Source organism: Triticum aestivum, chromosome 1A (genome assembly GCF_018294505.1).
Source record: "Triticum aestivum cultivar Chinese Spring chromosome 1A, IWGSC CS RefSeq v2.1, whole genome shotgun sequence".
In the NCBI taxonomy this organism is placed as follows: Eukaryota; Viridiplantae; Streptophyta; class Magnoliopsida; order Poales; family Poaceae; genus Triticum; species Triticum aestivum.
Window position 1 is genome coordinate 510,136,227 of NC_057794.1, and position 17,180 is coordinate 510,153,406.

Below are 17,180 nucleotides of genomic sequence, written 5' to 3' on the forward strand. Positions count from 1 at the left end.
ATATGTTGCAAAATTCCTAGTGATTTACTACAGGACATGGTATATTCTCCTAGGATTGGTTGGTGTGTCCGTTGAGCTCAGCATTGGTTTCAACCTGCCGAGACCCTGAGACAGGCCCCCAATAAAAACAGGTGATGGGACTACTTGTCCTGGGATGTGTTACCGGGAGGAGGAGCAGTTGAACTGATGCAATCAACACCAGTAGGATGTCACTCTGGATTGTAACACTTGACACGTACTATAAGATTTGGTGCACCTACAACACAACCTTGATCTAGCCAACAATGTAACCACTTCAGCTCACCAATTCTCAGCTCTGCATCTACACAACCTTGAGTCTTTATAGAGATTTCACTATGAACTACATAGTGAGCAAAATGAGTGAATCTACACTTTAAAAGGTTTAGGGTTTAGTGGAATCTCTCCAAAGACTTATATTTGGTAACGGGGAGAGGGAGTACATTCATACATCATCCAAATGAAGATTACCTAAGCCACTGAACGTGAAAGAAAGATGAACGGAGCGTGTATTTTGGGCACAGCGTCATCAGGAGGCCAAACCGGCAAACAAAGCAAGCAACGAGTAAAATTGCAAGGTTTCAACTTCCAACACTGGCAGCGGTACAGAAACAGCAGCATAAGTCAAATGCAAGGTTCCAACTTTCCAAACCAAGGTAAGGTACAGAGACAACAGATACACTCCCAGCATCAACCGCCCTCACTTTGGGGCATTCATGATGCATCACAACAGTATCCCCCGTCTTTCGGGGTTTCCCCGCTGGCGGCGGGCATACTGCACTACAAATACATAAATATGAAAAACATACACATCACCGAGATTACGGACAGACGGCACCGACACAGACAGGCTCACATCTTTAGAGGCCTACTTCTTCCAAGCACCAGGTCCTTTCTGGGGGAAATGCACCACCAACCAACAGCTTGCGCTTTCATGGACGACGGACGGAACAGATCATTGTGAAAACATCTTCCACAACTTACAGGGATGATATTTACTAAAAAGAACCACAGAGCAACCACAACCATGTTCCAAAGCAGATCAGGCGTCTTCCGTCTTGCACAGGTCCAGCAGTGACAGTGTCTGCAAAATTGAGATGAGAATGTTCAGTCCACCTGTCTTGCTCAAGCATCTATTATCGTGGCAGCTGGAGTAAGGTATATATACCTCTGCTATGGAGAGCTCGAGGCGGAATTTAGGACCATCATAGTGGTGCAGCACTGGCCTAAAAGCATCCTCTTCCAAGGCCTTGCAAAGCCTTCTAATGCGGATCCTCACCTGATATGATGATGAATATGTCAGATCATGAAAAACAAGCCTGATAATAAACATATGTCAACCTTGGAAATTAATTACCTGTGCTGGGAATCTGGATTCACCTTTGCACTTCTTATCTTCCCAAGCGGTGGGATCAATGTTTGATCCTCCAAAACTAGCAGCCTGAGACACAAGAAAATCTGATTAGAATGCTGAAGAACAAGCACTATAATTTGTGCTAGAGTTCAACCAAGACGCATGTGCATTTGAAATGGAACTTTGAGAACAGGTACGCTTCTAATTTCAGCCAGGCAAAACCGGAAGGGCCACAGAAGCACGTTTGGCTAATAGGAACGTAACATCAGGAGAATGTTGGCTTAGAAGCACAGGAATAAATTTGGTAACCTACCATGTTTTATTACAGCTAGAAGAAAGAAGAACATGAAAGTTCAAGTTCTTGATTACATATGGTAGAGTATCTACACCGCCAAAATGGCATTTCCTATTTAATTCAGTTCCAAGAAAACACTAGCTAAAACTTTTCATCTAAAAGGAAATTCAGAAACAGCACACGAAACTATCCATGCAAATGATATAAGCATTTATGTATGACAAATACAACTGTTACAATGTATTCATGAAGAGGCTTGCAGTTCCATTCAAATAAGGAGGCTCGTAGTTATCAGCAAATGAAACAATCACACACCTCAAACACCCCATGTAGCTGATGGGTCGTGTAGTTGTAGAGGAAAAGAGGTAGACCAGGAGTGATGGCTCGGACTGAATCACGATATCTTGCTGGCAAGCCTGCAGAACAGAACAAACCATGAGTAACAGAGTAACTTACATATAATTGTGTGAGATGGTATGTGAAATGATTTACAAGGATACATAGTAGGCATACCAAAAAGCTGTCTCTTGAGATCCTCCTGCATGGTATCATTGTTGCAGACAAAGATGTATCCACCAAGAACTTCATTCCTTGGTAGCATCTCGCTTGTTGGTAATGTTTTGAAGCGCTTGTCAACAGAGTTGTTGTTGCTGTTGCCTCCATTGTTGTTGTTACCACCATTGTGTTTGCCGTTTGCTTCCTTCCCATTCTGATTATTCGGATATTTGTTGACCCCGACATTCATCTTGAATGAATTGACATTACCGTTGTTTCCCTTGGGGTACATGGGGTTCATGTTATAGGCCATGTTGCGGAAAGGGTACTTCATGGCAGCCTCGTTCATCTTGAGATCGTTCATCTTAAGATCCAGGTTCATGAGGCCAAGATTGAGGTGGTCCATCTTGTTGTCTTCTTGGTGGTAGGATTGCTTATCCCATTGCTTCACATCAGGGACGGTGTTCATCCTTGCATACTCAAAGTCATTCATCCTCTCAGCCTTTGACTTTGTGATCTCAGCCAGCTTTGATGTCATGAGAGACCATTGGCGGTCCTCCACCACCTTTGATTGCCCACGGAACTCATCTCCGAGATGCCACAAGTTGTCCATAGCTCAGTTCAAGCTCTCTGCACGCAAGAAAGGATTAACATATATCAGGTGACAAACAACACTTGTAAAATATCCTGCTTACGAAAATAAATGCACCATAGGACATAATGATATTGGAGCAACATATCTCCAATACAACACAAAAATTACAAATAACTTCATGCATGTTGTAATTCTATTCTAAGAAACTAATTTTTTTCAGAGCTGCTATCTAACTTTAGAATCAGACTAGACCGCTACTTCAGGAAACAAAATGCTGAGCTACAAACCTATATTTACACCTCAACGAGCAATAAAACTGAACCCAACCGAAATCAGTGAGAGAACTTTTTGACAATCAATAATAGCCCACCAAGAATAGTGCATCAAGGCGGGCAAGTTTCGACAGCAACAACAAGCTGCCAGAATACGCTGTCCCCTTCCGTCCACGCTCTAGCCCTATATCCTGTTGTACTTCTCCCATGAACACAATCCCTACTCCTCGCTTTCTGATCCCGCGCTGGTGCGCTTACCATCGCTCAACTATGATCATACAAACTCTCTACAAAACAAATGGAAGTAACACCGACCATTTCAATTCATGTTCATGACAACTTTCAACTTAAACCAAGCTTCATAATACCGTAAATCTATCTTCCAACCGCACAAAATTAAAAATTCTATAGACCAATTCGTCACCCAGAAGGACGCCAAATCACAACTATCATCTAGATCTATGGGAACTTTGAACCGAATTTTACGGAACGCTACTCCCCATGCCCAGATCTGCCACCCCTTCCCATCCGTGGCGGGGCAAGGAGGCACCCTGGAGTCCAGGAAGGGGGCTCAGGAGTGCCACTCGCCAGGACGGCGAGGCGCGCGGCGGAGGATCGAGACCGTGGCCGCAACGGGAGCGCCGCGTGAGGCGAACCGGGCGAGGCCAGGCGGGTGCGGCGGCGCTACCGAACACGCGAGAGGTGAGAAACGGGGAAAGCGGATGGCGCCGTCGGATGCTACGAAACGGAACGAAATACCAAGGCGAATCTGGCGGAACCACCGGCGCCCCTACCCAACGACCGCGCCAAAATCGACCGCCGAAACGCCGGCGAGATCGCATTTCGGGGCCTTACAAGCAAGGAGATCGGAGAGGAGCCTCATACCTGCTCGATTCGGCGCCGGATTCCGGCGGGGAGGGCGCTGGATTTGGGGGCGAATCGGGAACGAACTGCTGCGAGGAGGAGAGGAGTCGGCTCGGCTGGCTTGGCGTTGGCTCCCACTTCGCTCCGCCCACACGGAGTCCACCGGTCAGAGAGATTGGAGAGGGTGAGGGAGGTGAGCTGTCCTGCCGGATTTATAGGAGAGTGGGGGCGGAAAGAGGCCCCGGGTTGCGGGTTATTTACCCGGTGTGCCACTGGTGGGGCAGGGGGGCGGTCATTTGTTTGCTTTGGTTGGTGGTCGGCCTCGATGGTTGTTGCTCCGGTTGAGCGGATGCCGTTTGTAGAACCCGTTAGAAAATGCCAGAAGGTTGTAGCTAGGAGTAGGAGTATATTCTGCAAGTGTTTGATAGATCATGCTCAGCTGCTTACATATATGCAGATTTGTTTTTCTTATTGCGAAGGAATCCCTGGATTTCAATGGGCCATATGAATATATGATTGACGTGAAGAAGATTTCGGTCATTATGGTGGATTCGGTTGCGTGTATGTTTGTGTGTTTTGTGTGTTGTTTAAAATGTTGTATGTCCACGGTAGTCGATGGCCGACATGGCTAAGGTGGGGAACCAACTCTCGGTGAGGCGGCGAAGAACCATCTCTCTCTGTGTTACAAGACTCAAAAGCGTAATTATTGATGAGAACCACCACTTTGCGTTTCGTCAAGACTCAAGTCACCCCATTCTCGCGTTTACCAACACGTGGCGGCTTCGATAAGAACTCTACGAGATTCTAGATTTCTCCATGGTTGTGGTCAATTGTATACGGAAGATGCTTGTAGCGCACGCTTGCGATGTCGTGTAGCTCGGTGGCGTGTGTGGGTTGTGTCTTCTAGCAATGAAAAGCGAAGATAAGGAAGTAGGTGGTAGGTGCCGCCGTAACGCTTAGTCGGTCGTCTAGAAACGAACGCCAACATCGCTTGATGGATAGAGATTGAGGAAGTGGAGCTAACGTCGGTTAGATAGAGATCCCGAGACCAGGACATCGTCACGAGATAGATAGAGGCACCGCCCTGAGTGAGTATACACTAGAAAACAAAGATCACCAAGAGAAGAAAAGGAAAAGAGATAGACGTGATCAAGATAGATGGATAGATAGATAGGATTGTCGTATACCCTTTCATGACACGTTTGGCCGCAGAGGATACGGAGGTCTTCTCGATCTCCACCGACAATTATCCTTTTTTATCACGATCATTCTTCATCATCTCGCCTTTGATCCTCTAAGTGCCACATATGCCTCATCCTTCCCTCGTGTGACCTCTTTTCCTCCTGTAGGTCACCACCTTTACACTAGTCACCTTTACCAGGTGGATGAGGACGAATCATGAAATAAGGTGAAAGGTAGAAACATGACGAGAAGGAGGGGGGAGTAAGAGTTTCGCCGAAGAGGTGCTGAGCCGCTGACATTGTATTTATCATCCCTCTTTTGTCTTGGGGCCCATACCGTAAGCCTCGACTGCTCAGTGGAACTTCATCACAGAATGTTCGAGTGTGGCCATTTAGCATCCACAAAATTCCGAGCATTTTGTATAGGATTGGTGTGGAACACTATAAACATAGTGTAATGTTTAATTAGAAGTAATGTCAAGATTTAACCCCTAAGGACATGCTTTATGAGGCTTCTCGTAATTTGGTTGATTGATCTTCCATCTTTACACGCGGAGAGGGCAGTAGTTTCGAAGAAAAAAAAGGTTTACTCCACTCCTTTTTACTTTTCAAAAAAAATATTAACTAGTCAGAAGAAAAAACAAAAAAGGAATTCCATGAATTGTATTTTTATTGATCAATTAGGATTGACTTCTAGAATGTATAATTGTCTAAAAAGGGCCAATATACAAAGTTTCCAAGGAATTACTGTACTCATATTCCCTTTAGGTGTCCGGGATTACTATCCTCCTCCTTTTATCCCGACGTTAAAGCAGGTCTTGTTGAAGTGTAGAGGGTCATACACCTACCAATTTACCAAATAATTATTGTATAAAACTCAATGTCGTAGCAAAGAGAAGGAGAGGCGGTTTGCCATCTGGGTCACTGCTGCCATAACCGTTTAGTCAGTCATCAAAGGCCAGCATAACCGGATAAATAGAGGCCCCACACACGAGTAAATGTAGATTAGAAAACAAAGATTTTCAAGAGAAGAAATGAAAATAGTAGACATTATCACAATATATAGTATTGAAGTAGTGGCTCTAATCCTACTTAAGGAACCACCCCTATCCTACATGGCATGCCACGTAGATGATCAACAAGAGTCAAATCTAGTTCATACTCAATACTAGTCAAGGCAGTCAATAATAGTCCAAGCCCCTCCCCCCTCATGGGTCAAAGCAAGCCCTCCCGGTCAACAAAAGTCCAAGCAAGACTTCTTGGTCAATAAATCAGAGGAAGATGACCTCATAAAAGAATAAGTTAAAGCTGAATGCAAAGAGAACAAAGAAAGCCCAAGGTCAACGTAGACACACTTCTCCATGGAGTAGGAACTATCCACTCAACGGGCTATAACCCACCTCCTAGCCCAATAAGGGGCACATGGGCCTAGATAATTAGCTAGTTCTATTGTGCCACCTCCTCACTTCAAGGGTAGCCTTGGTCGTCTATCAAGCACCCCTGGGCTATACAAGTCCCCCATGACCGTGTAACTCACTCAATCTCACTTGAATAGACTCAATAGGAGGGTCACTCACCCTTCCAGGCCCCTTTAGGAGGGTAAAAGAAGAGCAAGACTAAAAAAATCTGAGGGGACATATAAGGCCCTGACTAGTCGGGAGTCATGGGACTCCGGAAGCACTGGCACTCTAAGTATTTTTGTGCGCTGAGCACCACTCTCGATGACCCTTCAATAGAATGTAGGTCATGCTCCCACGAGATGACTGAACCTATTTAAAACAATGTTGTGTCACCTTGTCGAATGCATGACAACCTTCACTATAAGGCTGTCATACACGCCTCGCCTACTCATCACTAACCACGTTGCTATGGAGACCCCTAGCCGACAGTTGATTCTTGAACATCAACTAATAGATATGTAAATAGATAAGAGTATCATACGCCCATTAGGGCACGTTTGGTTGGATGGTATAGTGAAGTCTTCTCAATCCCCACCAACAATTGTCCATTTTATCATGATCCTTCTGCAACATCTTGCATTTGTTCATCTTAAGTGTCACATAGGCCTCATCCTTCCTCATGTTGGTTGCCATCTTTATGATAGTCGCCTTGCCCGATGCATGAGGACAAGCTAAGAATCAGCCGAAACAATATGAAAAATACAAGAAGTGTCAAATGCTCTGTGCAAGATTGAGGGCCAAATCATGTTGATAGTATCGTTGAGTGTTTAGACATGGTCGTTTAAGATGCACAAGAGTTTTGTGTATAAGAATTGGAGTGAGACACTATAAACACTAGTAAATGCGTACGTGCAATGCACATTGATATTAGGCAGAAAACTAATTGCACATTGATATTAGAAAAAAAATTAATAGCATGTTAATATTAGGTAGGATATCAATTACATGTTAATTACCTGGATAGTCATATTTGGTATGTTATTAACTACACACTAAACATGTTGAGTGCTCGCGGTTGGAACAATATAGGTTGTTGAATTAACACTGTTTGATGGCCGAGATTTGTTGGATCTGCCCCTTTTGATTTTTCTGTATTGATATAGATATAGATTGTTGAATGTTTAATTAGAAATAATGCAAAAACGATTACAATAGTGATTTGATGCCATCATATTGCTTGTATCCATGAATGGATTAGGCAAAGTGTTGCTAAGTTCCAAAGGAAATACCGTACTCATCGTTTTATCCTTGTGCTAAAGCGAGCCTCGTTCAACTGTTGAGGTTCATACACCGACCAATTTAGCAAATAGTTATTGCATGCTTTATGCCACGTGGGTGTGTGGGATTTCAGAAAAAATCAATAAGTTATATATTGAAATTCCAAAAAAAGTTGACAAAAGCCGACGTTTTACACCTAGGTATGATATGCATACTCTACCTTCATTAATAAATGTTTTCATTTGTGTGCTACATAAAAATCAATTTCGCGGGTCTACAATAGGAAATGATATATTGTAGATCAACATATATGTCTTTTTTATGCAGCCCTACAAATCAACATAATGTTATATGAATATTCACTAGTACATAACCAGAGTATACATGTACTTGTACATTTTTATAAAAAAAATTAAACTTTAGAATGTTTTTTATAGAGGAGTTGATGAACATGAGCTCATTTAGCAATATCCGAGTAAGGAACCAAATGCAAGTAGTAAGATTAAACTAGGTCATGTTACTGAAGGAAATATGTCCTAGAGGCAATAATAAAGTTATTATTTATTTCCTTATTTCATGATAAATTTTTATTATTCATGCTAGAATTGTATTATCCGGAAACATAATACATGTGTGAATACATAGACAAACAGAGTGTCACTAGTATGCCTCTACTTAATTAGCTCGTTAATCAAAGATGGTTATGTTTCCTAACCATAGACATGAGTTGTCATTTGATAAACGGATTAACTTGACCCATTCCGTTAGCTTAGCACTTGATCATTTTAGTTACTGATATTGCTTTCTTCATGACTTATACATGTTCCTATGGCTATGAGATTGTGCAACTCCCGATTACCGGAGGAACACTTTGTGTGCTACCAAACGTCACAACGTAACTGGGTGATTATAAAGGTGCTCTACAGGTGTCTCCGATGGTACTTGTTGAGTTGGCATAAATCGATATTAGGATTTGCCACTTCGATTGTCGGAGAGGTATCTCTGGGCCCTCTCGGTAATGCACATCACTATAAGCCTTGCAAGCAATGCAACTAATGAGTTAGTTGTGGGATAGTGCATTACAGAACGAGTAAAGAGACTTACCGGTAATGAGATTGAACTAGGTATTGAGATATCGACGATCGCATCTCGGGCAAGTAACATACCGATGACAAAGGGAACAACGTATGTTGTTATGCGGTTTGACCGAGAAAGATCTTCGTAGAATATGTAGGAACTAATATGAACATCCAGGTTTCGCTATTGGTTATTGACCAGAGACGTGTCTCGGTCATGTCTACATAGTTCTCGAACCCGTAGGATCCGCATGCTTAACGTTCGGTGACGATCGGTATTATGAGTTTATGTGATTGGATGTACCGAAGGTAGTTTGGAGTCCCGGATGAGATCGGGGACATGACAAGGAGTCTCGAAATGGTCGAGATGTAAATATCGATATATTGGACGACTATATTCAGACATCGAAAAGGTTCCGAGTGATTCGGGTATTTTTCAGAGTAATGGGGAGTTACGGGAATACGGGGAAGAAGTATTGGGCCTCATGGGCCAAGTTGTGGAAGAGAGGAGGCAGGGCGCGCGGCCCCCTAGCCCAAACCGAATTGGACTAGGGGGGCGACCCCCCTTTCCTCCTTTCCTCCCTCTCCTTCCTTCTCCCCTCCCCCTTCCTTTCCTCCTCCTAGTAGGAGTAGGAAAGGGGAGTCCTACTCCTACTAGGAGGAGGACTCCTCCTCCTGGCGCGCCCTAGGAGGGCCGGCCGGCTCCCCCTTGCTCCTTTATATACGGGGGCAGGGGGCACCCTAGGACCCACAAGTTGATCATTGATCCCTTAGCCGTGTGCGGTGCCCCCCCTCCACCATAATCCACCTCGATCATATCGTAGCGGTGCTTAGGCGAAGCCCTGCGTCGGTAGCAACATCATCACTGTCATCACGCCATCGTGCTGACGAAACTCTCCCGTGAAGCTCTGCTGGATTGGAGTTCGTGGGACGTCGTCGAGCTGAACGTGTGCTGAACTCGGAGGTGCCGTGCGTTCGGTACTTGGATCGGTCGGATCGTGAAGACGTTCGACTGCATCAACCGCGTTCTCATAACTCTTCCGCTTACGGTCTACGAGGGTACATGGACGATACTCTTCCCTCTCGTTGCTATGCATCACCATGATCTTGTGTGTGCGTAGGATTTTTTTTGAAATTACTACGTTCCCCAACAGTTACCTCGTTGATTACCTGTTGAGCCCACATTCTTGATCTTACATGTCTTTAAGGCCAACTCCAACGTGTCGACGCGAATGGACGTGGATTTGGCCTGCCTTTTGTCCATTTGGATCGGCTGTAGGGACAGTGTTCCCTCGTCCGCACAAATCTTGCTAGCACACCCAACCGACTAACCCATATGGTCCGCCTCATCGGTTTTTTGCCAAATTTTCTCAATTTAGACATTCTACGCATATACAACCAAATAAAACAAAACATTTCACATAGTTTACAACCAAATAAGTTACACAACATTTTCATCACAATAAATAAAAAAACTCATAGTTTATTACAACCAAATGAATTTAAAATTGTACCAACTACATTGTAAAAACAGAGTCGATACACCTATTGGTTTCCTACGCGAGTCCACATATGCTCAACCAAATTATTTTGAAGTTAAATGATGAGTTGTCCAACCACGTATTTCTTGATGAAATTGGGTGAAATGTGCAAACATTGCCGCTCCATACTCAGGCTCAACGTTCTCACCCTAGAAACCCCACCCTTGATCAAAGACGATGTCATCATGCTTGTCCTCTACAATCATGTTGTGCATGATCACACAAGCAGTCATCACATCCCACCTCCTCCGAGGACTCCATGTTCAGGGTGCCGAACGGGGTTGATTGGAATCAAGAGACAAAGGTTTACCCAGGTTCGGCCCCTCGCGGTGGAGGTAAAAGCCTACATCCTTCTTGATTGCTATTTGATGCCGATGATGATCTCGATTACAGGGTGCTATTTCACTACCTCTCATCTCGAGAGCATATACTTTGATCTTGTCTAAGACTTGTCTGTCTGTCCTGACTTGTCTGTCTAAAAAACCTCCTTCTGATGACCCACGGACTCCCTTTATATAATAGTTGAGCTCCTGGATTACAAGAGATTCCAGGTTATACCCGTTTTCAGAGTCCTACTCTAAGTCCTCTAAGTCCCCCGTGCCATCCAAGTCGGGGTTCTCCGTCTTGTATTTGGACTCCTGGAAACCTAGACTTGTCTCTCCAAGTTGGGACTCATCCTCAAGCCGGGTCTCGTCTTCAGAGTTGGCTCATCTCCATGAGCCGGTTTATCTCCAGAGCATGCTTATCTCCGTGAGGCTTCTTCACTTAGTGAGACCACTTAATTAACTCCGTGAGACGGCTCGTCCGTGAGCCTGCTTATCCATGAGCCGACACATCTTCACGAGCCTGCTTATCCATGAGCCGACTCATCTCCATGAGCCCGCTTAACCATGAGCCAGCTCATCTCCCTGAGCCTGCTTATCCATGAGCCCGCTCATCTCCATGAGGCCGCGTCACTCCGTGAGCCTGCTTAGCCATGAGCACGCTCATCCATGATCCGGCTTATCTTTAGAGTCAGAAAACTTGTCTTGTAATCGGTCGGGTCAAGATTGTAGCCTGCTACTTCTTGAGCTTGCGTTGATTTTTCCCTTGAAGAGGCAAGAGTGATGCAGCAAAGTAGAGATAAGTATTTCCCTCAGTTAAGAACCAAGGTATCAATCTAGTAGGAGGCACAAGCAAGTATCCAATCTATGCACCTCCACAAACTAACAAACACTTGCACTCAACGCGAAAAAGGGGTTGTCAATCTTGATACGTCCATTTTGCATCATGTTTTCTTACTGTTATTTATAATATTTTATCCATAATAATGTTTTTTGGAGTAATTCTAATGCCTTTTCTCTCATAATATGCAAGGTATACACAAAAAGGGAGAATTCCGGCAGCTGGAAATCTGGACCTGTAAAAGCTACGTCAGGCCATCTATTCCGCACAACTCCAAATGAGCTGAAACTTCACGGAGAATTTTTATGATATATTTGAGGAATATTGGAGCAAATATCTACCAGAGGGGTCCCACCAGGGCGCGCCAGGGAGCCCAAGCGCACCCTGGTGGGTTGTGCTCACCCAGGCCCACCTCCGGTGCCCATCTTTTGGTATTTAAGTCATTTTGACCTAGAAAAAATAAAGACAAGACTTTCGGGATGGAGCGCCGCCGTCTCGAGGCGGAACTTGGGCAGGAGCACTTTTGCCCTCCGGCGGAGCGATTCCGCCGGGGGAACTTCCCTCCCGGAGGGGGAAATCATCGTCATCATCATCACCAACAACTCTCCCATCTTGGGGAGGGCAATCTCCATCATCATCTTCAACAACACCATCTCCTCTCAAACCCTAATTCATCTCTTGTGTTCAATCTTGTTACCGGAATTATAGATTGGTGCTTGTGGGTGACTACTAGTGTTGATTACATCTTGTAGTTGATTACTATATGGTTTATTTGGTGGAAGATTATATGTTCAGATCCAATATGCTATTTAATACCCCTCTGATCTTGAGCATTATTATCATTTCTGACTAGTTACTTTTGTTCTTGAGGTCACGGGAGAAATCATGTTGCAAGTAATCATGTGAACTTGATATGGGTTCGATATTTGGATAGTATGTATGTTGTGATTCCCTTAGTGGTGTCATGTGAACGTTGACTACATGGCACTTCACCATATTTGGGCCTAAGGGAATGCATTGTGGAGTAGCGATTAGATGGTGGGTTGGGAGAGTGACAGAAGCTTAAACCCCAGTTTGTGCGCTACCCCGTAAGGGACCGATTGGATCCAAAAGTTTAATGTTATGGTTAGAATTTATTCTTAATACTTTCCTCGTAGTTGTGGATGCTTGCGGGAGGGTTAATCATAAGTAAGAGGTTTGTTCAAGTAAGAACATCACCTAAGCACCGGTCCACCCACATATCAAATTATCAAAGTACCAAACACAAATTAAGCCAACATGATGAAAGTGACTAGATGAAATTCCCGTATACCCTCAAGAACGCTTTGCTTATCATAAGAGACTGTTTTGGCCCGTCCTTTGCCTCAAAAGGATTGGGCTACCTTCCACTTTCGTTACCACTATCGTTGCTTGCTCGTTACAAAAATAGTATAAAAAGTTGCCAAAAGTATGTAAAAGTTGTAGAATATTGGCATGGAACAATCAAAAATTACAGATATGATGGAGACATATCAAGTAGAAGCACTCAGTTTCAGGCTTGGGTCTAGCTTTAGGCTTCTTCATGGGAGTGGCAACTTGCTTGTCATTCTTCTTGAAGTTCCCTTTTCTTTCCCTTGCCCTTTTACTTGAAACTAGTGGTCTTGTCAACCATCAACATTTGATGTTTTTCTTGATTTCTACCTTCGTCGATTTCAGCATCACGAAGAGCTTGGGAATCGTTTTCGTCATCCCTTCCATATTATAGTTCATCACGAAGTTCCAGTAACTTGGTGATAGTGACTAGAGAACTCTGTCAATCACTATCTTATCTGGAAGATTAACTCCCACTTGATTCAAGCGATTGTAGTACTCAAGCATTTTGAGCACATGCTCATTGGTTGAGCTATTCTCCTCCATCTTGTAGGCAAAGTACTTGTCAGAGGTATCATACCTCTCGACTCGGGCATGAGTCTGAAATACCAATTTCAGCTCTTGGAACATCTTATATGCTCCATGGCATTCAAAATGTTTTTGAAGTCCCGGTTCTAAGCCGTAAAGCATGGCGCACTAAACTATTAAGTAGTCATCATACCGAGCTTGCCAAACATTCATAACGTCTGCATCTGCTCTTGCAATAGGTCCGTCACCTAGCGGTGCATCAAGGACATAATTCTTCTGTGCAGCAATGAGGATAATCCTCAGATCACAGACCCAGTCTGCATCATTGCTACTATCATCTTTCAACTTATTTTTCTCTAGGAACATATCAAAAATAAAACAAGGGAGCTATATGCGAGCTATTGATCTATAACATAGATATGCAAAAACTATCAGGACTAAGTTCATGATAAATTAAATTTTAATTAATCATATTACTTAAGAACTCCCACTTAGATAGACATCCCTCTAGTCATCTAAATGATCACGTGATCCATATCAGCCAAACCATGTCCGATCATCACGTGAGATGGAGTAGTTTTCAATGGTGAACATCACTATGTTGATCATATCTACTATATGATTCATGCTCGACCTTTCGGTCTTAGTGTTCCGAGCCATATCTGCATATGCTAGGCTCGTCATCAGGTTTAACCCGAGTATTCTGCGTGTGCAAAACTGGCTTGCATCCGTTGTATGTGAACGTAGAGATTATCACACCCGATCATCATGTGGTGTCTCGGCACGACAAACTGTCGCAATGGTGCATACTCAGGGAGAACACTTATACCTTGAAATTTAGTGAAGGATCATCTTATAATGCTACCGCCGTACTAAGCAAACTAAGATGCATAAAGGATAAACATCACATGCGATCAAAATAAGTGATATGATATGGCCATCATCATCTTTTGCCTTTGATCTCCATATTCAAAGCACCGTCATGATCACCATCGTCAAGGCTTGATACCTTGATCTCCATTGAAGCATCGTTCTTGTCTCGCCAACTATTGCTACTACGACTATCGCTACCGCTTAGTGATAAAGTAAAGTAATTACATGGCGATTGCATTTCATACAATAAAGCGACAACCATATGGCTCCTGCCAGTTGCCGATAACTGTTACAAAACATGATCATCTCATACAACAATTTATATATCATCACGTCTTGATCATATTGATAACCCACAAGTATAGGGGATCGCAACAGTTTTCGTGGGTAGAGTATTCAACCCAAATTTATTGATTCGACACAAGGGGGGCCAAAGAATATTCTCAAGTATTAGCAGTTGAGTTGTCAATTCAACCACACCTGGAAACTTAATATCTGTAGCAAAGTATTTAGTAGCAAAGTAATATGATAGTAGTGGTAACGGTAGCAAAAGTAATGTTTTTGGTATTTTGTAGTGATGATAGCAATAGCAACGGAAAAGTAAATAAGCGAAGAACAATATATGGAAAGCTTGTAGGCAATGGATCGGTGATGGAGAATTATGCCGGATGCGGTTCATCATGTAACAATCATAACATAGGGTGTCATAGAACTAGCTCCAATTCATCAATCTAATATAGGCATGTATTTCAAATATAGTCATACGTGCTTATGGAAAAGAACTTGCATGACATCTTTTGTCCTACCCTCCCGTGGCAGCGGGGTCCTAATGAAACTAAGGGATATTAAGGCCTCCTTTTAATAGAGTACCGGACCAAAGCATTAACACATAGTGAATACATGAACTCCTCAAACTACGGTCATCACCAGGAGTGGTCCCAATTATTGTCACTTCGGGGTTGCCGGATCACAACACATAGTAGGTGACTATAGACTTGCAAGATAGGATCAAAAACTCATATATATTCATGAAAACATAATAAGTTCAGATCTGAAATCATGGCACTCGGGCCCTAGTGACAAGCATTAAGTATAGCAAAGTCATAGCAAAATCAGTCTCAGAACATAATGGATACTAGTGATCAAACCCTAACAAAACTAACTCGATTACATGATAGATCTCATCCAACCCATCACCATCCAGCAAGCCTACGATGGAATTACTCACGCACAACGGTGAGCATCATGAAATTGGTGATGGAGGATGGTTGATGATGACGATGGCGACGGATTCCCCTCTCCGGATCCCCGAACGGACTCCAAATCAGCCCCCTCGAGAGGTTTTAGGGCTTGGCGGCGGCTCCGTATCGTAAAACGCGATGAATTCTTTGCTCTGATTTTTTCTCCCCGAAACCAAATATATAGAGTTGGAGTTGAGGTCGGAGGAGCTCCAGGGGGCCCATGAGGTAGGGGGCGCGCCCCTCACCCTCGTGGACAGGTGGTGGACCCCCTGGTCTTCATCTTTTGCAAGGATTTTTTATTAGTTTCGAATAGATGTTCCGTGAAGTTTCAGGTTATTCCGAGAACTTTTGTTTCTGCACATAAATAACACCATGGTAATTTTGCTGAAAACAACGTCAGTCCGGGTTAGTTCCATTCAAATCATGCAAGTTAGAGTCCAAAACAAGGGCAAAAGTGTTTGGAAAAGTAGATACGACGGAGATGTATCAACTCCCCCAAGCTTAAACCTTTGCTTGTCCTCAAGCAATTCAGTTGATAAACTGAAAGTGATAAAGAAAAACTTTTACAAACTCTGTTTGCTCTTGTTGTTCTAAATATGTAAAGCCAGCATTCAAGTTTTCAGCAAAGATTATGAACTAACCATATTCACAATAACACATAGGTCTGAAGTTTACTCATATCAATGGTATAATCAACTAGCGAGCAATAATAATAAATCTCGGATGACAACACTTTCTCGAAACAATCATAATATAATACAACAAGATGGTATCTCGCTAGCCCTTTCTGAGACCGCAAAACATAAATGCATAGCACCTTTAAAGATCAAGGACTGACTAGACATTGTAATTCATGGTAAAAGAGATCCAGTCAAGTCATACTCAATGTAAACTAACAGTAATGAATGCAAATGACAGCGGTGCTCTCCAACTGGTGCTTTTTAATAATATGATGACTCAACATGAAAGTAAATAGATAGGCCCTTCGCAGAGTGAAGCAGGGATTTGTAGAGGTGCCAGAGCTTGGTTTTGAAATAGAGATGAATAATATTTTGAGCGGTATACTTTCATTGTCAACATAACAACCAAGAGATGGCGATATCTTCCATGCTACACACATTATAGGCAGTTCCCAAACAGAATGGTAAAGTTTATACTCCCCCTCCACCAACAAGCATCAATCCATGGCTTGCTCGAAACAACGAGTGCCTCCAACTAACAACAGTCCCAGGGGAGTTTTGTTTGCAATTATTTTGATTTAGTTTGCATAAAGCATGGGACTGGGCATCCCGGTGACCAGCCACTTTCTCGTGAGTGAGGAGCGGAGTCCACTCCTCTTGAGAATAACCCGCCTAACATGGAAGATACGGACAACCCTAGTTGATATATGAGCTATTCAAGCATACAAAACATGATATTTATTTGAAGTTTTAGAGTTTGGCACATACAAATTTACTTGGAACGACAGGTAGATACCGTATATAGGTAGGTATGGTGGACTCATATGGAATAACTTTGGGGTTTATGGAGTTGGATGCACAAGCAGTATTCCCGCTTAGTACAGGTGAAGACTAGCAAAAGACTAGGAAGCGACCAGTTAGAGAGCGACAACAGTCATGAACATGCATTAAAATTAATTAACACCGAATGCAAGC

At 43.3% G+C, this 17,180-nt stretch overlaps 1 protein-coding gene across 1 annotated transcript; it reads right to left on the reverse strand.

The window, feature by feature from the left end:
- Positions 1-638: 638 nt before the first annotated feature.
- LOC123061233 (B2 protein) lies at positions 639-4,172 on the reverse strand. The gene is made up of 6 exons (XM_044484234.1): positions 3,915-4,172; positions 2,181-2,792; positions 1,983-2,083; positions 1,376-1,459; positions 1,187-1,297; positions 639-1,102 (listed from the first exon to the last, which is right to left on the reverse strand). The coding sequence occupies exons 2-6, from the start codon at positions 2,773-2,775 to the stop codon at positions 1,061-1,063; spliced, it is 933 nt and encodes a 310-aa protein (XP_044340169.1). The 5' UTR covers positions 2,776-2,792; positions 3,915-4,172; the 3' UTR covers positions 639-1,060.
- Between the last annotated feature and the right edge of the window lie 13,008 nt (positions 4,173-17,180).

Excerpts from the sequence above, each read along its gene's own strand:
- LOC123061233 (XM_044484234.1), bottom strand. The coding sequence starts at position 2,775 with ATGGACAACTTGTGGCATCTCGGAGATGAGTTCCGTGGGCAATCAAAG. Across the intron at positions 1,460-1,982 it reads AGCTACATGGGGTGTTTGAG|GCTGCTAGTTTTGGAGGATC; the intron begins GTGTGTGATTGT and ends CTTGTGTCTCAG. Across the intron at positions 1,298-1,375 it reads AATCCAGATTCCCAGCACAG|GTGAGGATCCGCATTAGAAG; the intron begins GTAATTAATTTC and ends TCATCATATCAG.